We start from the raw sequence: 26,652 nt of genomic DNA on the forward strand, positions 1-26,652 counted from the left end.
CCATGTGTGCGTGAACGAGACTCACGCAGAGATCACAGGAGAACACTTATTCTCTTAACACAGGCTCCCTTACTGAGCCTAGAACTATGGGGGCAGCCCCCAAAGCCCCAGCGATCTCCCTCTTTCCACCCCCAACCCCACAGAGCTGGAGTTACAGGTGTGAATTCGAACTCATATCCCTAGGTATGCATGGTGAGCTCTCTCTTGTTCATTTGCAATGTATCAAGAGTGTTTGGTTGAAAGTCGGAAGGAATTGGTGTCTTCTTGGGCCCCTCTTCGTTAACATTCATTTGTCTCCCAGCTGCACACATGGGAGAGGAAGAAGTGGACCTCAGTCCACCACTGGGCAGCTGTGAGGCCTCAACTGGCTTCATCTCCCTGAGCCTCAATGTCCTCATCTTTCAAATGAGATTATCCACCTTTACCATGTGCCAACATACATCACAACAGGCACATCAGAACATGCGCCCTTCCTTCTCCAAACCTACAACCTTGCCTTCCCCAACACTAGCCACCAGCTGCTGCTGGACATCAGAGGGACACCCTGCCTCTTCACATCGGATCACACAAGCCCTGACTCATATTGTCTACCCTTTGGTCTTGTCTGAGAGTCCTCCCATCTGTTACCCCCCAGCACAAAGTCACCTTCAGACCTCCAGTTGAGCCCGGTGCCTCCACCTCTGGCACCTGTCAGTCCTCTGGCCTCCTGGCTCTGAGAATCTGATGGTCCCTATTCTCTGTGGACATTTGCTGCACCCTCATCGCCATTACGTCATCTCTCTTTGTTTTGAACTACCATATGGGTTTGAAAAGGAGTATGACGCTATTCCTCTATTGGAGAAGAGGCTGGGTCCCCAAAGGGGGCACCAAAGCTCTAGTCTTGGAGCCCCACAGCTGCCTCCACAAGAGAGAGCCACGCACCCATATGGTGAGGTCTCCTTGCATTCCCAGTTTCTTCAGAAGCTCTCGCAGAACCTGGACCCCATCTCAGGTCTTAGCCTGATGCCCATCCCAGCATTTAAGAAATGCAAACAGGTGCCTGAGCGGCCAACTCAGTCATGAATGCCAGATTCCACTTGCATTGCATGGAGAACCCAGGTTCTTATCTGTTGTTTGAGAAAGCAGCCGTCTCTGTTGCATTAGAAAACAGCTGTCCCCAGGACTGTCCCTGCAGAAAGGACCTGGACTGCACCTCGAGAGAGGCTTGAAGGCATGTCTCTACATGTTCGGAACACGGGGTGTTTACAGAGCCATTGGAATGTGGACAAAGCTGTCTTCCATCTCTTGCTGGCTTCTCATTAACAAACCTTGCAACTGAACACACAGGGACGCAAGAACCCTCCCTGGGCCCTGGCAACCGTCTTCAGGGAGGCATTTGTTAGTGTTTGTCAGTCGATACGCTGACTGTCTTCAAGACATTCCATTCCTCTGCCACGGTTCACAAATTGAGTTTTCCCCCATCCTTGCTTGGCTTCATCTCAGCCATCTCAGAGGCGGCGGCGGATCTAATCCCACGTCCCCACGCTCTGTTTTTATTTTCGTTGTGATCAGTTGTTCGTTGTCTGCACAGATTGCTCCAGGAGGAGGTACTACTGCTGGGATGGGACAAACAGTCTGGGCTGATAAGTACGCTCGCTCGCTCTCCTCGGGTGATGCTCCCTGATTCTGGGCCCCAAGGAGAGACTTTCAAACTTCTTCGTACCAAGCCGGTTTCTGCTAGCTGCTAAAGCCATTCACACCCACTAACAACAAACACTTACTGAGCGACTATTGTGAAACAGCCCTGGGGACTTCAAGGCTGAATTCCTTTATCATCCACAACACTTGTGGGACAAAAGAGCGGGTCTTTTCTTTTTCCAGTTATTTATTAGAAACAGGAAGGCTGTTTGTCTAGGATCTCATGGTCTTTTGATTCTGGGCTATGAAATCCCATTCCGAATAGGGTCTAGGTGCTCACCCCCTTCCCAAACCTGCTCCCTCCCTATCTCACTCCCTTGAACATCTGGCTAACCCCTCACCTTCCTACCTTCCTAACTCTGTGACGAAGTAACTCCACCACCCCCACCCCAGACTGCGACTGCTTTCTCCCAACAATGGGGAGTGATCTCCCTCCTGGAGAGGTGCTTGGGCCCCCCCCCCAAACCCATGGGTTGACAGGTGGCCGGGGATCGGTCTCCAACCACAGTGGGAGCCATCATGTTTTGATCTGTTGCAGCATCTCAGGCTACGGAGCAGCTGGTGGGAAAGGCGGGAAGAACACCATGATGCGGTCTCATGGCGTGTCTGTTCTGGGCATCTTCAACCTGGAGAAGGATGACACGCTGTACATCCTTGTTGGCCAGCAAGGGGAGGATGCCTGTCCCAGGGTAAGCACCCAGAGCAGGGGCTTGTCCCAGCACCAGGGGAGGTGTGGGTGACCTCTTTGAGGACAGTAACCTCCCATGATCCTTCTGGGGGACTCACATTCAAAGTCTTGCACCAGATCCACCTGCGAGTGCCCCTCCTTTCCTAGGGCCATTTGATGCAGGAAGACACAGGGAATGTAGGCCCATGGGAGTTTTATAGCCCTATAGGAGCCACGGCTGAAGCTTGGGTCTCATAATTGACTTAAAGCCAAAGGTTTGAATCCTCAGTTGATCAAGGGAAGATGTTCTCCACAGAAGTAGGAGAGGGAGCCCCCTTCTGAATGCCTTGGTTGACACTCTGTTCTGCTGTATTTAGCCATATTATTATGAATAGTGAGAAAAATTAAAAGCCTTTTTTTTTTTTTTTTTTTTGGTTTTTCGAGACAGGGTTTCTCTGTGGTTTTGGAGCCTGTCCTGGAACTAGCTCTTGTAGACCAGGCTGGTCTCGAACTCACAGAGATCCGCCTGCCTCTGCCTCCCACGCCGCCCGACAAAATTAAAAGACTTTATGTTCACTCAAAAATTAGACATATGATCACATCTCGGTGTACATACAAGGAGAAAAAAGTGTCCTGAAAGACACAGCTTCAGTAGCTGCGCTTCTTGGGATGACACTGGATTGGGGTGGCCACAAATAGTGTCCGAAATGATCACAAAAATAATGTTTTTGGGCCTTGGATGCAGGTCAGTTGGTAGAGTGTTTGCCTAGCTTGCACGAGTTTGTGGGGGAGGGGGGAGGTTGTTTGTTTCCCTGAGCATGGTGGAGCACATCTGTAACCCCAACATTTGCAAGATGGAAGAAGGAGAATTAGAAGTTCAAGGTCAGCTTTGGAGTTTGAAGTCAGCCTGAGATTCATGGACACAGAAACCCCTAACTCAAATATATATATCTATATATATAGATATAGATATATATATAGATATAGATATAGATATAGATATAGATATAGATATAGATATAGATATAGATAGATATATATAGATAGATATAGATATAGATAGATAGATATAGATATATAGATAGATATAGATAGATAGATAGATGATAGATAGATAGATAGATAGATAGATAGATAGATAGATAGATAGAGATAGATAGATAGATATGACTGTCATCACATATTCTTTATCTGTGTGATTAAAACTAAAGAATTTAAAGTAGCCTGTTTCCCATTAGTTAATTTTCTATTCTGACAAAGCACCTGCCAGAAACAATGTCTGGATTGGAAGACTCATTTCGGCTTATGGTTTCAAAGGGTCTAAGTCCATCATTGTAGAGAAGGCTTGGAGGACTTCATAACAGCAGATCTGGAAACAGAGAGATAGAGGCAGGGACCAGGGGCAAGTAAAACCTTCAAGGCCCATCCCTAATGTCCTGCTTCCCCCAGATAGGCCCCACCCCCTAAGCACCCCACCACCTCCAAAACAGCATCTTTAACAAGGAAACAAACATTCAGACTGTAAGCCCATCGGGAATGTTTCAGAATTAAACTTTATATTCCCATTTAATAAAGGGGGGGGGGGGGCATGAGGGTGAAGGAACTTGCCCGTTGTCATTCACAAAGTGGTCCAGAACTCTAGAGCATTTGTTTTGACTGCACCCTACACTTGTCTGAGCCTTCGTTTCTGTGACCTTCTTCCCATTTCCACTTATACAGCCCATTGCTGGACAAGCCTCTGTGATGGCAAAGACAGCCTGGCATTGTGTTTCTAACCCTGCTGGGGTGTCTACCAGTCAAAGACAAGTCCAACAGCAGAATCTGAGAATGCCCAGAGCAGTTGAAAGGCAGTGAGGACTCACTAGAGAGCAGCTAGGGAAGCCCCAGACACCCCCAGCTGTCTGACTCTTGCCTCGCCAGTGTTAGCAAGGTGGCAAGACCCTGGCAGTGCTGGCTATGCTGGCAGGAACTCAGGCCCCAGGATGGCAGATTATCCTGCTTGGGTCAGGCTGATGCCCCCCCCCCCCAAGCATAGCTATTCTCCGAGAGTTGTCCCAGCAGCCTGGGAGGGCAGACAGGGAGCAGGGACTACAGAGAAGGCAGTTCAGTTCCACAAAGAAACTCGGCTCCAAAGAGTCAAGTGATGGGCTGTGAGTTCAGGGGGCAGCAAGTTCTCACTTCCTGGTACCCCACTCCTCCCGGCGTTAGCACAACACTGGAGGATCTAGCATGGTGTGTACGACCTCCTGTCTGAGAAATGCCTCCACTCCAACTTTTATTTAGGAACTATAATCAGGATTTTGCAGGCTGTTATAATATATTAAGTCATTAAATTACAGACTGCTGTAATTTTCACAGGAATTTATTGAGTGCTAATGTAATTCTTTCATCCAAGTAGAAAGATTGCATTGACTTCTGCAAGGGACTTTTACTTGATTGGATTGTAATCAGTTATGTCTTTTCACAGGACTGTGTCCTTTTTTTTTTTAAATTCAATTGTAATCTACTTGCTCCTCTAGGTTGCTGCACTTTATCATTCTTATTAATCAACCTACTTGTTCTCAAACTTTGTGGACGCAAAGGGAGCGTTCCCGAGGGGGCTCCAGTCTTGAACAGAGGGAAGCGCCCAATGCTGGTCAGCCAGGCATGCCATGCACATTTGGCATGGGAAGGGTCTTGCTGGTTCCTCTACACCCTCCCTGTGGGTCCTTAGGCAAGAAGGACACGCTGTCTTCAGGAATTGTCCCCACCTCCAATTTCTACTAGGAAAAAAAACAAATGAGAATGAAGTAAACTCTAAGAACTGAGCTACTACAGTTTAGCTGGCCTAACTGCCCTCTACCTGGTGCCTGGCCATCCCAAGCTCCTGGAATAGGAAGTTGGCTCCAGTAGCTGCTGGAAAACACCTCTGCACAGAGAGAGAGAGACAGAGACAGAGACAGAGAGAAGCAGAGACAGACAAGGGAGACATCGAGATAGGGACAGAGAGAGGCACACAGGAAGCCAGGAGGAAACAGAGAGATCCTATTTCCTACAAGGTCTTGTCTCCTAGTGTGGGGTTCTAAACCAGGCTTCTTCCACAAAAGCACTACTGGCATCTTAGAGTAGTTTCTATATGGCAGAGAGGGGCCTGCCCCTTGTTGCCTGTGGTGTTTAACAGCAACCTCCTCCTCCTCCTCCTCCTCCAGCAACAACAAACAAAATGCGCCTCCTGGAAATCCCCGCTGGCCCCTGGATGGCAGTCACTAACCTAACTGCCAGGCCCGATACACTCACCCATCAACTACCAGGAAGCCCAGTGCCTGAGCCAGACAGTCCTCTATTCATTCAAAGTGATTCCACAGACATATACTGAGTCACTGTGTGCTATCCATCATTCTAGGAAAGTGAACAAGGGAGATCCTTACACATAACTTACACACAAAACACTTTCCTTCCAGCAAAGAAAGGAGCTGGCCAAGGCCCAGTCCCTGAGGTGAGGGTGTGCCTGTGCGCCTAAGGGAGGAGAGGAGCAAGCAGGTAGATAAGAGAGGAGGGCCAAGAAAATAGACTGGGCCAGGCCACTGTAATGGCACATTCCACATCCTCACAGCCAAATGATGACGTAATAGAATGCGCCTGCAAGGTCTCGCTGTGGCTGCACTGTGAAGCTTGGATCTCACAAGGACAAGGAGTCAAGCACCAGAGTCAAAGGCTACTTCATTCATTCAGCAAGAGATGCTGGTGGCTTAGCCCAGAGTGGCCAAAGTGGAGGTGGTAGAAAGTGATTGGATTCTGAGCATGTTTGGAATGTGAAATTCATAGGGGCTTCCTGCCTGATTACATGAAGAACTGAGAGAAAGAAAGGTCAAGGGGGACTCCAAGGACTAGGACTGAGTAGCTTCTGTCACATGCCGGAGAATGCTGCAGAAGGGACAGCTTGGGCTGGACTCAAGCCTAAAATCCCAACAAGTTTGAGATCAGCAGCCTGAGCTACATCATGAGTTCTAGGGTAGCCTCAATTACAAGTGAGACTGTCAACAAACAAACAAACAAAAAACCCAAAAAACAAAACTCAACAGATTTAGTGGCAAGGTCACGAGGTCAAGGTCAAATGCACTGACTATGGTGATCTAGTAGACAATGGGAGATGGCAGGTGGACAACACCAATAGACCTCTGGGGTTTAGAAGAGAGGTCCAGGGAGGAAGATATCAGCCAGCGTCGAGTTCAAACGAGGGCTGGGATTGCCTATGGCGTGATACAGAGGTGAGGAGGAACTGAGGATGAGCCCTGGACCTCCAGATTTAGAGATTAGAAGGAAAAAGAAGAGAACAAGGAGCCAGGGAGGGAAGAGGGACGTGGGGCAGGGGACATCTAGGAATCAGGGAAAGTGCGGTGTCTCCACCAGAGCGGTTGCTAAGTCAGAGGGATGCTAGCCGAGAATGGATCATTTCTTGGGCACCATCTGCCCTGGTTTCAAGGGCTACATGGAGCAGGCACATGAAAGACTGGCCATCTCGAGCCCCACTGTTCTTGCCCGACACTGTATCCAAAGTCCCCAAAATCAGTTCTCTCAGGAAAAGCATCCCCAGGATGTGGAGGTCACACTTCTGGCTGCCAGAGCAGAGACAGGCGTGGAAGTCAGTCTTCCGAGCTCTGTTGTCACGCCAGACAACCCTTTGGTTTTTAGGTGGAGGAGAGTCCAGGTACCTGATAGCCTTACAAAAGTACTGCTCACCAGGCAGCCCCCATGCTCTCCCCCTCCCCCTGCACCCAGCCTTGGGGCAGGCATGCTGCCACTCATTCCTGTCCCAGGATTCTCCCTACAGCTCTGGGCATTGCCACATACACAAGAGAAAAGTGTTTAGCTCTACCCCAGCAGTCCAGGACTTTCCATGCACACTAAATTCACTCTAAGAAATGTCAAATTATTTCCATCATTAAATCCAAAATGCCATAAAACAAATTGCATCTCGGCTGTTTATCTGGAAATTTCTCAAGTACTCACTGCCGGCACTCCTGAATTCTTTAGCATAAGGAATGGCTCAAGATGGATTGCCGTGTCCACTGGCTGGTTATGCAGCAGCGTTTGATGAAAATTTGATGTTTTATTGGCTTTTATTCCATTAAGTGAAAGGAAAGTAATTTTCTTCTGAGGTCAGTCTGGTGTTTAGAGAATTCATCTGAGCTGCAGCAGCCAAACCAGGTGTGACTGTTCTTCAGCGGGTAGGCTCTTCCTTCCAGGATCCCAGGGTTTTGTGTTCCAGACATCCCAGCACGGTCACTCCCATATCCCACCAGGAGCCTGTGGAGCCCAGAGGTGAATCTAATGAAATGCTAACTCAACCACCTCCCCATCCTTAACAAGTGTGACACTTAATGGTAGTGGCTCACCTCCAAATCACCATACTGTTGTTGCTGTGATGTCACTGTTTCCACCCCACACCTAAAGACCACTGGGTCACCCAAAGTGGTGCTGAGCATAGGATCCCAAGGTCCACTCCCTCTTCCTCATGACAGACAAGAGACTCTACCCTCTTCCTGGCCTTCCACGTTGGAGATTTCTAGAAACAAGAAATGGGACATTAGGTAGGAGGGCTGAGATGTCTCAGATGGAGACATGACTTTCCCAAAGGTGAGCTGAGAATGAAAATTCCTCTATTGGGTTTTGTTTATTTGTTCTGCATTTATTTTTAATTCTCTGCATAGTACTGCAGAACTGAAACGAGAGAGAGAGAGAGAGAGAGAGAGAGAGAGAGAGAGAGAGAGAGAGTTCTTGACTCTCCACTCCCAAATCTAATTCTGATCATCCACGAGGCCCCTTGCCATGACCAGGCTGCTCGTCTAATCCCTGAAGTTACCCCAATTCATATGCTCTCCACCCTGTCTCACAGCCCAGGGTCTTCTTCAGCAGCCACAGGATCCTCACTGGTCCGTCTGGACTGAGTTAGACTTGGCTTAGCAAGAGAGCCTTAAGCCTTTCCCACACACCCCACTTACCTCCTTTCCTGTGGGTCATGCTACTCTTTCCTCTTGGGATGACCCGAATTCCCTTCTCTGTCCTGAATCCTTTCCTGCACTCCAGAGCCCACCTAGAAGCCGCCTCCTGCAGGCAGTCCTCAAGCTGCATTGCATCCCCCTAGCTTCTCATAACATTTGTATGCACGCTGGCCTTGTGGCCTTTCTTAACACTGCACAAAACGATTGTCATTTGTGTGGATTTGTTTTCGTCTTCTCAATTCAACTATAAGCTGTTTGACACGTGATCAGAACCCACCTACAGCATACAAGGTCCCGGTCTTGGGCACAAACCCAATGAGGTGGTTTGTTTTGTTGGCACAGGCAAACCAACTAATCCAGAAAGTCTGTGTTGGCGAGAACAATGTGATAGAAGAAGAGATCCGAGTCAACAGAAGCGTGCACGAGTGGGCAGGAGGAGGTGGAGGTGGGGGTGGAGCCACCTACGTGTTTAAGGTGAGGTCTCCTGTGAAAGAGGAAGCAGTGACTTCTGCCCACCATGATGTTATAGTCCCAGAACAAACCAAAATAGAAACCCCTGGGATGTTCTACATCAAGTTAACGACAAGAAACCACGCCCAGAGGGAGTGCAGGTCTACCCAAAAAAGACTATCCAGGCGTGCTACACCTAGTCTTTGCCTTCAGGGCTCCTTGTCTGCCCAGGCCAGGCAGACTTTTCTAACACTTCCTAAGCCAGGCTATAGGCTGAAAGCAGAGTTTCTTGCTGGGTGCTCCCCTTGGAGACAGCGATGCTAAGGGCTTATTCTTCAGCTTTTGGGGGTCCAAGAGATCACTGAAAGTATAGAAAAGGGCAAAGCAAGACCTGCTTCTTTCTAATCACCAGCAATAAGACCTTCAAGGACTTCAGAGAAGGGGTTGGGGAAACGATTCTCCAAGATCCATCCATTTGTAACATAAGAGGTGGGTTCCCTAGTGGGCTTGCATCATGGATTGGACTCGAACTGATACAGAAACTGATTAGAGAAGGTTACTATAACATCAATTTTGGGCTCTCAAACCCCACAAATGGAGAAGTCACCACACTGGTCTGCACATTGATAAATTTAAACATTGAAACTGGGGCATAGCATCTCCCTAACGGATGCCTAGCTCAGTCTCTCCATCTCTGAATGTCTCCCCTGGGCAGATGAAAGATGGAGTGCCTGTACCCCTGATCATTGCAGCCGGCGGTGGTGGCAGGGCCTATGGGGCCAAGACAGACACGTTCCACCCAGAGAGACTGGAGAATAACTCCTCAGTTCTAGGGCTGAACGGCAATTCCGGAGCCGCAGGTAAAGCCCCACCCTCTCCCAGAAATCTCTCAGGGACCCTGAAGGCATGGTTGTCACTGTTCCCGTTGATGCCAATATCAAGGGAAGGGGGCAGGCATCACCCTGCTGCCTCTGAAGCTATCTCGCTAGCTTGAGGCTTGCTGACTAACCCTAGGAAAATCCAGCACCCCAACCCTTCAGTTTCTAGAGCTGACAACCGCCCCCCCCCCCCACACACACACCTTGCCAGAGGGCCTCAACCCAGATTTGCTTGCTTTGTCATGAATTAGAGGGTGTTACCCATCTCGGCTCCGTTTTGGAAGCCTGGCTCCCTAGCACTAGCATCCGGGCACCTCTACCAGAAACCCTGACTCCTTAAGCCCTTCTACTGCGCTGCTCTCTCTGGGCCAGAGGGACCTCATCCAGGTCTGGTAGGTTAACCCCTACAGTCCCAGGGTGTCTACTCATGAAGTGACTCTATTCCTTCTGTCTGGGTTTCCAGATCCCACTGAGATCATCTACTGGAGTCATTGGGTTAGGTGTCAATGGAATGTCATATGGAACAATAAGGGGGAGAGAGCACTGGACTCTCTAGGACCAACAGGAGACAGTCCTTGTGGTCAAGTGCTAGGGGCCATATACAGCCTCAATTCTGTCATTAGTTCCCTTTCCAAGAGCTCAAAGCAGCCCCTGAGATTCTCAGACACATTTCAAGCGATTACCACTATCACGGGGCATCACCCACCCCGCTGAGCTTCTCTATAGCACTGAAGCAGGCTGAGCCAGGCATGGGGCAGCCAGCAAGCAAGAGTTCTTCTGTCACACCTAACTGGCTCCACACTTGGCACTTGGAGGGATGTTTCAAGCACTCACTCTGGAGGCTCTAACATCAATGCTCAATGTGATTTGAGTCTCATTATCTCTAAGTTACAGGTGGGGCAACTGGGGCTCAGAATGGGGAGGTCCACGACCTGGGTTTTACATCCAGCAAACAGTGAAACCCATGGGACTAGTTAGACCCTGAGCCTGCAAGAAACTAGTGCGATGACCCAGTAGAGCAGGGTCCCAAAAATCTCTCGGGAACCCTGAAGGCATCATCATCACTGGGCACTGAATGATGGGAGCTGTTCCCATTGATTGCCAATATCAAGGGAAAGGGGCGGGCAGGCATCACCCTCCTGCCTCTGGAGCTATCTTGCTGACTTGAGGCTTGCTGACTAACCCTATGAAGGCCCAGGACCCCAAACCTGCAGGTACTTACCAGTTGGCCACCCAGACAGTGGACCACAGGTCTCGTTAAGACGGAAACAGTTACGTGAAATTACACCTTCAAGTGGTGGCAGCCATGCAGTAAGGAGTTCCACCACCATTCTGCCTGTCCCCAGTGTCCCCCAAATACCTGCTGGAGTACACTGCCTACTCCTGAGCTAGAGAGGCCTGCCAGGAAGCAGGGCACCAAGCCCCACAGTTGTACAGGCACAGGGTATGTCCTAAGCAGTGTCCCTAGTGCCAACGGCATGCGGCATGCTACTCCTAGCTTCCATCGTGAACTAGGCCCCAGAACAGAGCCAATGGGAGTACCCACACCAACCAGCGCCCACCACACCCCCTTTCCACCTTCCCCAGCTCTGTTCCCCCTCCAATCCCGCCAGCTCCTCAGCAAGACCTCTCATCTCTCCTGCAGGAGGTGGAGGCGGCTGGAATGATAACACTTCCTTGCTCTGGGCCGGAAAGTCTTTGCTGGAGGGTGCTGCTGGAGGACATTCCTGCCCCCAGGCCATGAAGAAGTGGGGGTGGGAGACAAGAGGGGGTTTCGGAGGGGGTGGAGGGGGGTGCTCCTCAGGTGGAGGAGGCGGAGGATATATAGGTAAAGATGATTCGTGTTCTAGGTGTCACTCTTTCCCCCCTCTTAGTCCTAGGCTCCTCCCTCCCTATCACCTCCCTGCCACCCCCCCCCCGTCCCCCCAGTGTGGACTGTGATGTGACTGCACGCTCCCCCCCCCCCCCCGCCCCTCTGCCTGGCTTGGGCCCGCCAGAGGTAGGATGTTGGCTTCTGAGCCAGCATTCTGCCTCCAGGCTTGTGTAGAAACAGCATCAAGATCCTATGTGATCCTTGGTCCCTCACCCCTTCAAAGCTGAACATGAAAATTGTTTGGCTTTTCAGATGGCTGCATAAGCCACCACAAGGACCAGGCAGCCCTGAAGAGCAGACTCTTCTAGCCCCTACAACTCCTTTTGGGGTTCCTGGTCAAGCCAGCATTGAAGGGAACTGGTCTGCGGTTTCATGGGCTTCCCTACTTTCTGTTTTCTGCCCAGCCCGTTAGCTGCTACAGAGCGGGGCTATTCACTAGCGGGTGGGAACCACGCCCAGAAGCCACCTCCGCGCATCTTCATCCCAAACCTGCAGCAAACAGCCTGCCATTGATCTCCCCCACTGCCTTGGGAAGAGCTAGCAGCTAAAAACCTGGCAGATGATCCCCCCCACCTTCCCCCAGACTAGGATACACTGCATGCCCACACTGTGACGTTCGTGTCTGTGTTTCGCTTTGTTGCTGTGTGAAAAATGCTTGTGCTAACCACACAAGCTTCCTTTCCAAGCTTTGGGGTGGGTGGGAGGACCCCAGGGGGGAGCCCCGAGATCACCCAGTCCCAGATGAAAGGAGGGACAGGAGCCTGAAGGCACAGCAGCTCATCTCCCCCTTCCCCGGGCCCATCTTGACCTCCAAGTGTCTGAAGAGCAACTTCTCCAAGCCATAAGGATGCATCCCAACTTCAAGAGACTAGAACCTTCTAGGCTCTTGTTCACTTGCTCCATTAGTACTGGGGCCTCAGCAGTGTGGTAGAGACTCCCCTGAATGATCTGGCCCCAATCTGGAGGGGAAACTGACCCACACACCCAACATCTGCAGAGCTAAACCAAAGTGCAATCTCTGTGCCTGGAACCTCCCTTCCCTCTCCACTTCCTCACCCCACAGGCCCCCAGTGACCCACAGCTTTGGCAAGAAATGCATGCTTGTTGATGTGCATGTGTGTTGAGACTTGGGCACCCACCTTTTGGGGTTCAACTCTTCTCTGGTTTGCCACAGGTGGCAACGCAGCATCAAACAATGACCCCGAAATGGATGGGGAAGATGGGGTTTCCTTCATCAGTCCATTGGGTATTCTGTACACCCCAGCCTTAAAAGGTACCCCCTCTACCAGGTGACAGTACAAACTTAAGCCACTTCTTCCACCAAGCCAACACCTGGACTTTATTGGCATGGGTCAGGACACCAAGGCATGGGCTATAGGCCGCTTTATAATACAAGTCTTCATATAGCGCATCTTATCGTATTTTCTGGAAGTTGGGGTGTGTGGTTGAATGTAGGGAGAGGGAGAATGTGGACCACCAGGCAGGCGAGTCCTAGAAAATGACCCAAGAGTAGCTAGAACACCTGTACCAATGTCAGGGTCCTGAATTGGAGTCTCTCACTTACACAGAGACAAAAGTATATCCTCACTCTCAGCTCTGCTCACCAGGGGCCTCAAGATGCTTCACCAAATAGAGATGTGCTTAGAGTGGCAGAGGGACCTGGGACAGGGAGAACAAGAACCCTCAGCAAGTAGCCAGAGATAAAGTTCAAAGTCGGGGAGCTGAGGGTACAGGGCGACCGATCTTCCTGTTAATCCTGAGACTGCTCCTCCCCTCCCCCTTGTCACCAGTGATGGAGGGCCATGGGGAAGTGAATATCAAGCATTATCTAAACTGCAGTCACTGTGAGGTAGACGAATGCCACATGGACCCCGAGAGCCACAAAGTCATCTGTTTCTGTGACCATGGGACCGTGCTGGCTGACGATGGTGTCTCCTGCATTGGTAAGGAACAGCAATGGGAGATGGGAAGAGGGCCAAGGCTTGGCCAACTGAACAAGCCCAGATGGTTTCTAAGTGTCTTGCCCCTCTCTTGCTCATGTTCTAGTAACTGAAAAAAAGAGACCTTGTACAAAAGTTGGGTCATCACACCTGAAGGGGTCTCAGAATCGCCTATGCCCTTCCCTCAGCCAGGAAACAAAACCTCCAGCATCTTCACCAAGGGGCTAGGCATTCCTTCTCCACTCAAGTACCCAGCAACAGGGATCCCGTAGCTCTCCTAAAATACCCTTGGTTTAAGGAGTTTCAGAGCCAGGTCCGTGCCTTTGAGCTTCCGGTATAAGGTTCCTGACTGGACCCAGCCTTAGCACACACATTCCATAAGGATGGTTCTATCTTTGAGTCTTCTCCAGATTCAAGAGCCAGTTGTTTTGATCACACAGATAGAGCCCTAAGCCTGTTTGTCATGCTGGAATCCCTCTTTGACACATGCTCCAAGTCTCCCCTGAGACATGTTCAAGTCGGGCCAGGGCTTACAGCCCTGCAATCCCAGTAGAAACAGAAGAATGGAAAGTTCAAGGCCTGTCTGCCACAGAGGGAGTTCAAAGCTAGCCTGAGTAACTTAATCGAAGCCCATCTCGAAATAAAAAATACACAAAGATCTGGAGATATAATTCAGTGGTAGAGTACCTGCCAGGTGTACACTAGACCCTGTGAGAGATTGTGGGTAGAAGAAGGAAAAAAAGAAAAGAGAAAAATAAATACGAAAAGAATGGAGAGGAGTCTGGAAAGGATAAGGAAGAGGAGGAGAGGAAGAAGGAGAAAGGAAGGAGGAAGAAGAAAAAGAAAAGGAAAGGAGAGGAGAGGAGGGGTAGGGAGAGGAGAGGAGAAGGGAGGAGCAAAGGAGTAGAGGTAGGGGCAAGGAAGGGAAGGGAGGGGAGAAGATGGTAGGGAAGGGGAGGGAAGAAGAGGGGTAGCTTTTTGAACCAGATTATAGCCTGGCTAGGAGGGAGCTTCCAGGACCTTCCCCTGTTCTGGGACCATAAGAAGTAATTCCAAGTCTGGGGATGTCACCAAGGGACTCTACTGCTGGGTCCTACTGAGTGTGGAGTCCCCTAAGGTCCCCAAGTCTCTTCCATATCCACTTCTGTTTCTCCTTCTGTCCCCATCCCATCCTTGTGCAACTGACGTTTGGGACCAACACCCAAGATTGATATTCATCCCTGTTGAATTTTCCCTCTACCCCAAAGCTACTTCTGGGAGCCTGTGAAACCAGGATGAGCCTGCTTAGGGCCCATGGTCCCCTGAAAAGGGAGGTGTGACGAGATCTCCAGAGACGGGAAACAGCAGGTGGCTTTTCCAGCTGGGGAGGGTATTTCTGACTTGGGACCTGCTCAGAGGAGAATCAGCATGGTGGTCAGTGCCCCATCGGGACCTGTCTTCCAGTGTCTCCCACCCCGGAACCCCACCTGCCGCTCTCACTGATCCTCTCCGTCGTGACCTCTGCCCTGGTGGCCGCCCTCGTCCTGGCGTTCTCCGGCATCATGATCGGTGAGTGTGCCGGAGCCCTAGGATTTCCAAACCAGTACCCATAAGAATAAGGTCTCGGGATGTACAAGGGACACCCAGGCATCACCCTGCCCCTCTGGGTCCCTGCTGGGTGAACTGCTAGGCCAAGTTCCCTCCTGCCGCCGTGGCTCCCCACAAAGATGGGCTGTATCCTGGGACTGGGAGCTAAAATAAACCCTTTCCCCCCAACATTGCTTCTGTGGGGCTATTTTATCACAACAGAAACAAAACACCATCCCCATGTGGCACGGTCAAATCTCCTCCAGTGAGGCGTTTGTAAGCTTCAGGCTTCCTTTCCACGATGAAGGGATACCCTGGTGTACATCATCATTTGATTAGCATCGCTAACAGTGACAGGAAAGTTTAAGCCCCACTCAGGACAGACCCCATCTGTCTACAGTGTACCGCCGAAAGCACCAGGAGCTGCAAGCTATGCAGATGGAGCTGCAGAGCCCCGAGTATAAGCTGAGCAAGCTCCGGACCTCGACCATCATGACCGACTACAACCCCAACTACTGCTTTGCTGGCAAGACCTCATCCATCAGTGACCTGAAGGAGGTGCCACGGAAAAACATCACCCTCATCCGGTGAGCTTCCTCTTGCTGCCCCAGGGCTGGACAGTTTCTCTATACCTTTGACTCCTCTAACCACAAAAAGCGTTAACAGCCTACCTGGGGTATACCTGCAACCTCTCAGGGAGACAAGGCTCATGGGGACATTGGCTTATTTCTACCCCCTGCGTGTTCATACAGTTTATGCAGTGACAAGGATAAACTGATGAGAAGAACAAAGCTTCTCAAAACCCATCATGCACCCTGTCCTGAAAATTCCCCTCTGTTCTCTGAGTGCCCAAAATACCTATCATTTTCTCTATCATTCACTACAATGCTTCACAGCAGGGAACTGTCAATCATCCATCCCTATCCCTAGGAGGTGTCATCCTCTTCCAGTCCAGAGTCATCTCTTGCCTTTGTCCCGTGCAGTACCAGAGACTCACTAAATAGTTACTGGATGGGTAAACATTTGACCACCTTCATGAATCCTTGGTTAGATAGAACCTTTCTGATCTGTTTTCTGTTTGCAGGGTAGGTGCATTATAAAGGAAAGGGGTTTGTTTGGGCTCAGAGTTAGGATCCAAGGTCTCCAACTCTATCCAGTGATGACCTTGCTGCCAAAGACTGAGCTGGGCTTGTGAACCTGTGGATCCGCCCATGGGAGGCTCCACCCTAACGACCTTGACTCCTCTAAATCACAACACTACTTTTCCACATTCTTGCTTGTTTGTTTGTTTGTTTGTTCAAGACAGGGTAGCTTTGGAGCCTGTCCTGGCACTCACTCTGTAGATCAGGCTGGCCTCAAATTCACAGAGATCCACCTGCCTCTGCCTCCGAGTGCTGAGATTAAAGGTGTGCACCACATTCTTGACACCTCACAGTCAGGATCCCTTCTTGGCCTGTGAATATCAAACCACCTCCAAATCTTAGCAGACCTGTTCTCACCAGAGTTCAGGAGGCCTCACTAGCAGAGAAAAAATGAGTTTTCTCTAACAGAGTCTCAGTGGTTGTACAAACCGCACGCCAGGGCAGGTCCATGGCCAGAAGTCGATGGCCAACACAAAACGAACTCTGTGATATTTGGGGAGGGTTTTCTTTTTAAACCTTACAGGTCTTTTGCTTATGTATTATGGTTTCCGGTTTTGTGTTTATAGGGAATTTCTCCCAGCCTATTTGTATTTCTTATACTTTTTTTTGGCTCTTTTTTTTCTGTTTGCTTTTTTGTTTTGCAGTATTCTAGTTTGTTGCTTTGTTTGTTTTCTTTCTTTCTTTCTTTTTTAGATGCCTGCTTATTTTTTGAATGACAGTAAGAAATAAAGGAAGTGGATTTGGGTGGATGGAGAGGTGGCAAGGATCTGGGAAGAGTTGGGGAAGGGAAACCAATAATCAGAATATATTGTATGAAAAACTATCCATTTTCAATTCAAATAAAAACAAAATAAGATAATTTTAAAAGAAGAAAGTAAATGAATGGAGGCCCAGGGAGACAGCAAAGCCAAACTGAAGGTGTAACTCCTGAGCATACCAGCCTTGCCTCTTGTCTGTGACAGCTTGTCTGTGACACTTATCTCAAGGACCCCAGCTCCTGTGGCTCTCTTAACTATCTATGCCTTATCTTGTCTTCTCGGTACAGGGGCCTAGGCCATGGCGCATTTGGGGAGGTGTATGAAGGCCAGGTATCTGGAATGCCCAATGACCCAAGCCCTCTACAAGTGGCTGTAAAGGTGAGGGGTGGTTCCACCTTTCGCCTAGCCTTAGCCTGAGGTCCCTGTAGGCTACAACCCACAGCTCACAGCCGCCGTCTCCTCCCGCCCTTCCTTTCAGACATTGCCAGAAGTGTGCTCGGAACAAGATGAGCTGGATTTCCTCATGGAAGCTCTGATCATCAGGTAAAGTCACAGAGACCCCAGCCTCTCTCCCCACCCCTTTCCTCATGGAAGCTCTGATCATCAGGTAAAGTCACAGAGACCCCAACCTTTCTCCCCACCCCTTGAGGCCTATGAAGATCTTCCTAATTGATAAGTATCTCCAGGAGAAATAGGGTATGTTGGTCCCAGCATGACCGCCCCCACCATCCAACAAGCAGAAGGATCCCTGAAGTGGAACGATCTCCAGTGATTATCTCAGAAATTATCTAAGTGGCCTGACCACTGATAGCCCTCTACCTACAACCAGCATCCCAGCGTCAAGCACTGATTCTTGTTCCTCTCTTAAGAAAGTGATTTACTGCCGGGCGATGGTGGTGCACGCCTTTAATCCCAGCACTCGGGAGGCAGAGGCAGGCGGATCTCTGTGAGTTCGAGACCAGCTTGGTCTACAAGAGCTAGTTCCAGGACAGGAACCAAAAGCTACAGAGAAACCCTGTCTCAAAAAACAAAACAAAGCAAAACAAAACAAAACAAAAAAAAAAAAAAACAAAAAAAGAAAGAAAGTGATTTATGTTCTGACATTAGATGGTATAACCCACCCCTCCCCAGCCCCTCCCCACCCAAATTGACTCTTCCATACCTGAGGTCCCTCGCCCATCCCAGCTCATAGGTTCCATATAAAGGAAGGGACGCCATAACGTGATGAAAGATAGCAGACTATCTTACCCCATATCTACAAGGACAGGACTGGCTTCACCCTGAAACTGGTGAACCAGGCCTACATCAAAACCGAGAGCAGCTACTCTTGACATCAGGGCTCCTGAGGGTGGAGGCAGACCATTGCCCTTGATACCTGAAGGAAGCTCACAGCTTCTGCTGTCATTATGCCACCTCCAGACATCCTGACCTGGGGAGGTGACCTGCGGTGGTCCAGGTTGAAGTAGCAAGAGAATACAGCCAAGGCTGTATGAGTGATATGTTCACGGGCTCTGAGACACCAGAAACATACACACTCAGGATAACACTTGCTTTAAAAATAATATTTATTTATTTTCTGGATATATATACATATATATATATAGAGAGAGAGAGTATTAAATAAAACCTAAAAAGTATAAAATTACATAAGAGAGCTTAATTATGTAATATTCCTACTAGGTAATAATAAATAATAATTATATTTCAGCATATAATCACTAGTCTCTCAGCTCACTGTGTGTGGAGGGGATTTCCCAGTCCCACTGTTCTACGTATCCTAAAATGACAAGGTAACCCAAATCTCGGGACCTCGTGTTGCAATCAGTCCCTACCTATGTGGAATCCACAGGCGACTGCAGAAACCAGTGGGGCCATCTTCCTGACTCTTTCACAGACTGTCTGCCCCGCTGCAAGTCACATGCTCTCCCTGTCAGAAACCAGTCCTTCAACTTCTACCTGAGACCTTCCTTAGAAAACTCAAGTATATATTCATACAGCAATGCCCACACAAACACATGTGCACACACACACACACACACACACACACATATACTTTGTCACTTTAAGGTCCCCCTCACTCCAGTAGAATTCTTTCCTGCTAATTCACCACCCACCAGGCCTGCCCCATCTGCCCAGCTCCCCAGGGAGGTTGCCCTCAGGCTCAGCCAGGGACCCCACAGCCCATACATGTAGAATGCAGCTTTACAACATAGTTGCTGAAACTGTGACTCTTAATGTGTCACATGAATGTGTCCGGCTTCTCTTAATGGTCCCAGACCCAGCTCAGTTAAATTTGGCTGTACCCTCTGCCCTGCAGCAAATTCAACCACCAGAACATTGTTCGCTGCATCGGGGTGAGTCTGCAAGCCCTGCCCCGCTTCATCCTGCTGGAGCTCATGGCTGGTGGGGACCTCAAGTCCTTCCTCAGGGAGACGCGCCCTCGCCCAGTGAGTGAGACCTGCTCTTCCCTTCAGTGTTCATGTCAATAAAAGAGCAAGGGTGGGGGGGGGGGCGGGAGTGGGTTGTGGGGGAAATTGCAGGGTTGATGGGATCCTGGGAGTCATCAGAGGGACTTGTGTGCCAGCCATGTCACTAACTCGCTTCCCATCCACTCATTCGGAACCCACTGACCTCTTCTCTCAAATAAATATAATACACAGCATCCTGACTTTGTAGTTTTCTGTAAAATAATGATGATAGTAATAATAATAACAACGTGCTGGAATATGTATAAGGGTAGCATATGTGTTTGTGGCATCATGGATGAGGGACAAACTCGAAGGTGGGCCCATGAAGCCCAGCCTCCCGCCCCTGCACTGCCATCAGGCGCCATATACTCAGGGCAACCTACCTTCATTTACCTTAACATTTGTGCAGGTGGAGCCTGAGGGTTAGAGTGAAGCTTCCTAGGAATGACTTGGATGACAAAGCACTGCATCTCCAGCCACCAAGAGTTTAGTAAAACCTTTCCCGAAGGGGCTTCAGGAGGCCCCAGTCACGAGGAACAGGAGCAGAGCAGACTGGGGTCAGGACCTTGGCTTTCTCAAGGGATTGCCACAAAGAAGACTAGGTCAAGAAGAGCAGTGGCCGCCAGCCCTGCCAGAGAAAAGCAAAGTGAGCCTGACACCCTAGTGACGGAAGGTGGAGAGCTGACCACACTGTTCACGGGGACTAGAAGAGGAGGCAGGGACCCTGGGATATCTGCTCTAATCTCCATCTCCAATCAGGCTGTTTAGAACACCGCCCCAGGACGTAGCTCAGCTGTCTAAGATCTTACCTAGCATCCACGATGCTCTGGGTTCAATCCCCATGTTGCACAAATCAGGGCTAGTGGGAACATAGCTGAGAAACGGACAAAGGAGAATCACGGGTTCATGTTCACTCTCAGTTTGGAACTAGCCTGGGATAACTGAGCCACTATTTCAAAAGGAAATAAGTAAATAAAAGCAAAATAGTCCCATTTTAGGATCCTCCACGGTGTTTCCACGAACAGCTGGATGACACATCTGGACACCTAAAATGTCCCATCTTACCCCCTTGAAAAAGAACAGCAGCATGCTGGGAGACAGGAGGGAAAGACTAAGCCCACTGGTAAACTGTTGTCGTCAACATCGTTGTCAACATTGTTGTCCTCTGAGCGTCCACACATAACATTTCCCTGTGAAGCAAACAGTGCAGAGCTCATGCCATTTTACAGATTTGAAAACTGTGACCCTTAAAGGTTATCGGCATGCCAGGGCCACAGGAAATAGAAAACCAGGATAAAACCCGGATCTCCCGGTTTAACTGTCATGTGGGTGCCGAGAATTGAACCCAGGTCCTCTAAAAGAGGAGCCAGTGCTCTAACCACTGAGCCATCTCTCCAGCCCCATGTTTAAAACATTTTAAGCACTAGAGAGATGGTTCAGTAGTTAAGACACTGGTGGCTAACGTGCTTGCCCTACAAGGACTGGAGCTTGCATCCCCACATCATCTCATGGAAATGTCTTGTGGGCATGGTAACCTGCCTGCAGTCCAGTCCCAGAAGGTTGAGCTAGGGCATCTCTAGAGCAAGTGGCTAACAAGACCAGCCATGTTGCTGAGTGGAGGTGCTCTGGGTGTGACTGAGAAACCCCTCCTTAATGACTAAGATGAAAGCGAGTGATTCCTGACATCAGCCTGGAACCTATAAACATGCATAACCACCTACACACAACACACACACACACACATACACACACATGGAAAAATACAATAAATACACAGACCATTTAAAGACATTGCAATAGAAGATTTTAAAAACATTATTCTCCATTGGCTTTCTCCAAGGCTTGTTTATCATGCCCAGGAAGTCTGGAGTAGAAGAACTGCAGAATACATGAGAGTAAGATTATCTGTTCTGTTGGATTCCTGTGGCCTAGGCAACCCTAGCCCTGGCTGTACATAAGACTCACCTGGGGTGTTTTTAAATATACAAAGCCATGCCTATCCCAAAAGATGGATTTCTTGACATTTGGGGTAAACCAACTTGTTTTTAAAGGGGTGAGAGCCCTCGGAGAGCGGCGTGGGCTCAGCTTCCTCACAAAGAGAAGCCAATGTTCCAGCTTTCTCTCTTCCGCAAAAGCCTCATCAGCACACGCCTCTTCTCTGCCCACAGAACCAGCCCTCCTCCCTGGCCATGCTGGATCTACTGCATGTGGCTCGGGACATTGCCTGTGGCTGTCAGTACCTGGAGGAAAACCACTTCATCCACCGGTGAGCCAGTGACCTTCATATCCTTGTAACCCAAATGAGTCTCCGTTGGTCCCAAGAGCACCTCTTTGTTGTCTAGGTTCTCTAGGATTGTGAATTGTAGGCTGATTTTTCTTTGCTTTATGTCTAAAAGCCATGTATGAGTGAGTACATATTATATTTGTCTTTCTGGATTTGGGTTACCTCACTCAATATGATGTTTTCCAGATCCATCCATTTGCCTGCAAATTTCAAGATGTTCTTATTTTTTTCTGCTGTGTAGTACTCCATTGTGTAATGTACCACATTTTCCTTATCCATTCTTCAGTCGAGGGGCATCTAGGTTGTTTCCATGAACCTTGTGTTGAAATGCTGTGTGGACTGCGGTATCCTCATGCTCAGTGCTCATGAGCGTCATAGATCACGTGTTTCCTCCCTCATGGATGTTGATGATAGCTGGATCTGAGATCTGAAAAGTCATATATATTACTCTTCTTAATGATCTGCTTCCAACTCGGTAAATGGTAGTCCAGCGAACTCACAATGATTTATTAGCCCATGCCTTCAAACCATTAGTGGTGCTCATCACCGTTAGCGCACACACATAGCCACAGAGCTGACAACGAGAGTTCTGTGTGCATTTAGAAGAGACGTGTGGAGGTGTATACCAGCCAGGCTTTCTCCTGCTAGAGTGAGGAAGCTGGGAGTCAGGAAGTGGACTTCACCCAGGTTCTGAAAGTCACTCTGAGACAGTAGCCTCCTTAACCACTTTCTCCCTTCCCTGCCCATCCATTGCTTTGGTCCTCGGTCCTGCTCCTTGTTTTTAACCTTTTCCAACTTGCAAATCTTTCTGATTGATAGAAATAACAGGAGCAAGAGGGCAGCCGGGATCACTCCTTTTTGTCTTCATCTAAAGCCACACAGTCTGCTGCCTTTTTTTTTTCCCCAAAACTTTCCATAAACCCAGGCTCTTCTGTTTCTCAGTTGAGGCAAGTTTGAGCTCCTTTGGGAATGAGCCTCCATTAAAGCCACTTCTCCATCTTTTGACCATGATCTTTAAGACTGGACTTATCTACCAGCAATCTGTGTATCGCCTGGGTGACTTCAGTGTCTGCCTTTGCTTCCTATGGAGATGGCTTCAGTGCTGGCACTCCACAGTTGAGCACCATAGCGACAGAGTATCCGACTGCAGGAATAGTTTCCTTTACTGACATGCTGAAATCACTTCCTTATGATGCTCTCCCACACTCTATAAGAGATACCAGGATCATATTCTTCTAAGACTCCTACCACCTCCAGGTCTAGAAATGATTCATGAAGATCAGAATTCTCTCTCTCTCTCTCTCTCTCTCTCTCTCTCTCTCTCTCTCTCTCTCTCTCTCTCTCGGCGGGGGAGCACATATGTGTGTGTGGATGTATACACATATGACTACAGGTCCAAGTGTGCACACATGCATGTGGATGCCAGAGCTTGGTACCAAGTGTCTTCCTCAGTCAACCTCCATCTTACAGCTAAGACAGAGTCCTTCTCTTAGCCTGGAGCTCATCACCTCAGCTAGGCTGGTCAGTCAAGGAACTTCAGGGATCTATCTGCCTGTGTCCGCCTCCCCTGTGCTAGGTTACAAACACAGGCCACCACCCCGGCTCCTTATGTGAGTGGTGGGAGACCCAAACTCGGTTTCTCATGCTTCCACATCTAGCTCTTTCCCAACTGGGTCATCTCCCCAGCCTCTCATTTTTTCTTCTTCAAGAAATTGAATTGTCACAGGTCAAGTGAAGATTGTATTGGATGACCTGTTGGAAGCAAAAGAGACCATCTGGAAATTGCTCACCTCCATCAGACCCTTTCTCCTGGGCTCCTGTGGTGCTCTGTATCAGGGAAGGGCCTTTTGCAGCTTCCCACTGGCTGAGAGGCGCGTGGGATGCTTCACACAGTTGGCTCTCCCTCCCACTGTTCAGAGTCCCCGGCTGCCGCTCAGCAGACTTGTTCAACTAGAGATACGCCCCCACCTTCTCTCGTCACCAAAATTTGTTGCTTTTGGACGTGGTTTGCTGAGATTTCAAGATGTATGTGCTCCTCAAAAATTCAACTTCAACCTTATGAACTGGGTTGGTGGCATTAACAAGCATTTACGTCTCAATCCAGACCATTTTTCTGAATTTTAAGTCTTTATCCCTAGGTCATACTTTTAAAAATACTTAAATTTAACCTTTTATCTTCTTAGTTTTTTGTGAGTACAAGTGTTTTGCCTGCAGGTAGGTATTGCACAATGTATGTCTGATATCTGTGGGAGTCAGAAGAGGAAGTCAGATCCACTGGAACTGGAGTTACGAATGCCTATGAGTCACCACAGGGGTGCTGGTTCTCTGCAAGAACACCAAGTGTTCTTAACTGCTGAGCCAACTCTCCAGCTCCCTCTTATTTTACATTTTAAGATAAGGTTTCACTAGGTAGCCCAGGCTAGCCTAGAACTTGCTAGATAGCCCAGAATAGCCTGAAATTCAGGTCCTCCAATCTCGGCCTTCCAAATGCTAAGAATGGAGACATAGACTACCTTCCCAAGCTTTCTACTTTCTTTTTCAGTGTGTGTGTGTGTGTGTGTGTGTGTGTTTGTGTGTGTGATGTTGGTGTGTATATACATGCATGTTTTCCATAACCAAGAGCACATTTGTGTAAGTGCATGCGCACCATGTGTGTGCTCATGTAGCCCAAAGAGTGACGTCAGGAAGTATTCTCTTTCACTTTTCCACCTTATTCACTGAAGCAGGGTCTCTCAATCAAAACCAGAGCTCATCAATACAGTTAGTCTTGCTAGCCAGCCTGCCCTGAAGATCTCCTGTATCCACCTTCCAAAGCTAAAACTGCAGGCATGTCACCAACCATCCCTGGCATTTATATGGGTTCCGGAGATCTAAACCCAGTCCTCCTATCACAGACTAGCACAGCAGGTTCCATAACCATTGAGAAATCTACCCCCACCACCCTCCTCATTTTTAAAAGCCATCCTAGCCAGTTGTTTATCCTCCAACTTCTCCCTCAACCAAGGATAAGAACCTCCACAAAGCCATTTAAAAGTATAAAACACCATCTGTGCTCGTAAGGTGCTTGTTTTGTTTGCTGCGTTTGGTTTTTATTTTTCTGCATTGGGTTTAACAGGATTAGCACTGCTTTCCAGACTGCAGGCTGGGGTCTGGTTCCCACATGGATGTCAAGGCAGAAGCAGTCTGGGGTCAAGGGGGACAAGTCTGGGAAGTTCCGCAATGGGGCCTCAGAGGTGTGCTGCAGGAAAGTGTGCCGCCTGGAGCCTGGGAACAGAATGCCAGCTTCTCCACTCAGAAGTGTCTCTTCAGCTGCCTAGCTGCATAGCTTAGCAAAGGCAGTAGATACAGTCACCGGTGGAGGAACCACACCGGCTGTTACAAAAACAAAACAAAACAACAGCCTGACAATGGTGGCGACACACGCCTTTAATCCCAGCACTTGGGAGGCAGAGGCAAGTGAATCTCTGTGAGTATGAGGCCAGCCTGGTCTACAAAGCGAGTTCCAGGACAGCTAGGACTGCACAGAGAAACCCTGTCTTGAAAAAACAAAAACAAAACCAAAACACAACTAGAAATACTTGGAAATATGATAACCTATTTGAATTTGAAGTCCTACTGTTCTGGAACATTTCTTCAAACTACTGGCAAAACACTAGCTCTATGTATAACACTATACACTATACTCTATGTATAAAAATATCCCAAAGCCAGGTAGTATTTCTTATGCCCCTGTGTTGTCTGCCTTTAGCTTAGATTTTTCATAAAATGAGGATGATTATAATACGCTGTGTACTGTAATGAGAATTAGCCTTTAACAGTGTCTTGTTAAAGACCAGCAAGTTCTACTTTACATTATAGTTGACTCCATGACTAATAACTCACTAAGCATTGTTATATGTATAAGGGGCCTCGGAGTCAGCACAGAACACACTCAGACACCAAATTCTCGCCACAAAGAAGATTTATAGGCTGCAGGGGCAAGTGAGGGGGGTGCCTCTGGATCTTCAGAGGCAGAAAGTAGGTGTTTCTGCAGGAGTGGTTTTAAGGAGAAAGGGGGACGTCTGATAGGGTGAATTAGTAAGTCCTGGTTGGACAGGTTGGTCAGTGTAGTCCAACAACAAATTTTAATTGCTGGACCATGGTGTTTTGATAGTTGGAGCTTGGAGTTCAGTCTCAGGCATGAGTCAGTAGTCAAATAAGGGAATGGACCCTGGGGGCTAGCTTTAGGAATGTAACCTAACGGTTGAGCAAGGAAGGGGAAAGGGGCAAACCTGTTGGCACCATGAATACCATGTTTGGTCCTGTTAGAGAGTCCTTCAATATTAGTTGCTTTTTTGTTGCTGAGATAAAGCACCATGATCAAAGGAGAGTTTATTTGGGCTCACAGTTCCAGAGGGAGCGTCCACAATGGTGAAAGAAACACAGTAAGCTAAGAGATCACATCTTCACCCACAAACACAGAGAGTGAACTGGAAGTGGGGTGAGGCTGTAAGAACTTAAAGGTCACCCCTAGTGATGTACTTCCTCCAGCCTCCACCTCCCAACGATTCTACAACCTCCCCCCAAACATCACCAGCCAGAAAACAGGAAGTGTTCAAATCCGTGAACCTAGGAGGGGCATTTCTCATTAAAGCCATCACAGTTTGCAACAGATCCCCTAATCTTGGTCTGGATTGGCGTTGCTATTTCCTCCACAGTGTGGTATAATACAACAGCATAAACACAAGGAGAAGAAAAGAGCACTTTGAACTTCACTGGAGGTGAAGGTGCTAGGACGTTTTATGAATAAAATTAAGAAACCTATTTTCTGATTCAATCCTCTTCCCAGGGATATTGCTGCTAGAAACTGTCTTCTAACCTGTCCAGGAGCTGGAAGAATAGCAAAGATTGGAGACTTTGGGATGGCCCGAGACATCTACAGGTGAGAGAATTGCTTTGGTGAATCAAGGGCTTCCCCCACCACCCAGT

At 48.8% G+C, this 26,652-nt stretch overlaps 1 protein-coding gene across 1 annotated transcript in view; it reads left to right on the top strand.

Annotated features, from left to right (window-relative positions):
- Alk (ALK receptor tyrosine kinase) overlaps positions 1–26,652 on the top strand; it is a 722,226-nt gene that overhangs the window by 673,413 nt on the left and 22,161 nt on the right. Inside the window, exons 13-25 of the mRNA XM_057785256.1 lie at positions 2,216–2,366; positions 8,668–8,799; positions 9,491–9,635; positions 11,299–11,481; positions 12,701–12,799; positions 13,317–13,469; positions 14,910–15,014; positions 15,433–15,619; positions 17,220–17,310; positions 17,411–17,475; positions 19,250–19,379; positions 21,569–21,666; positions 26,513–26,605. Coding sequence (XP_057641239.1) covers positions 2,216–2,366; positions 8,668–8,799; positions 9,491–9,635; positions 11,299–11,481; positions 12,701–12,799; positions 13,317–13,469; positions 14,910–15,014; positions 15,433–15,619; positions 17,220–17,310; positions 17,411–17,475; positions 19,250–19,379; positions 21,569–21,666; positions 26,513–26,605 — 1,632 coding nt within the window. The remainder of the gene's footprint in view (positions 1–2,215; positions 2,367–8,667; positions 8,800–9,490; positions 9,636–11,298; positions 11,482–12,700; positions 12,800–13,316; positions 13,470–14,909; positions 15,015–15,432; positions 15,620–17,219; positions 17,311–17,410; positions 17,476–19,249; positions 19,380–21,568; positions 21,667–26,512; positions 26,606–26,652) is intronic.

Source organism: Chionomys nivalis, chromosome 1 (assembly GCF_950005125.1).
Source record: "Chionomys nivalis chromosome 1, mChiNiv1.1, whole genome shotgun sequence".
NCBI classification, from domain to species: domain Eukaryota; kingdom Metazoa; phylum Chordata; class Mammalia; order Rodentia; family Cricetidae; genus Chionomys; species Chionomys nivalis.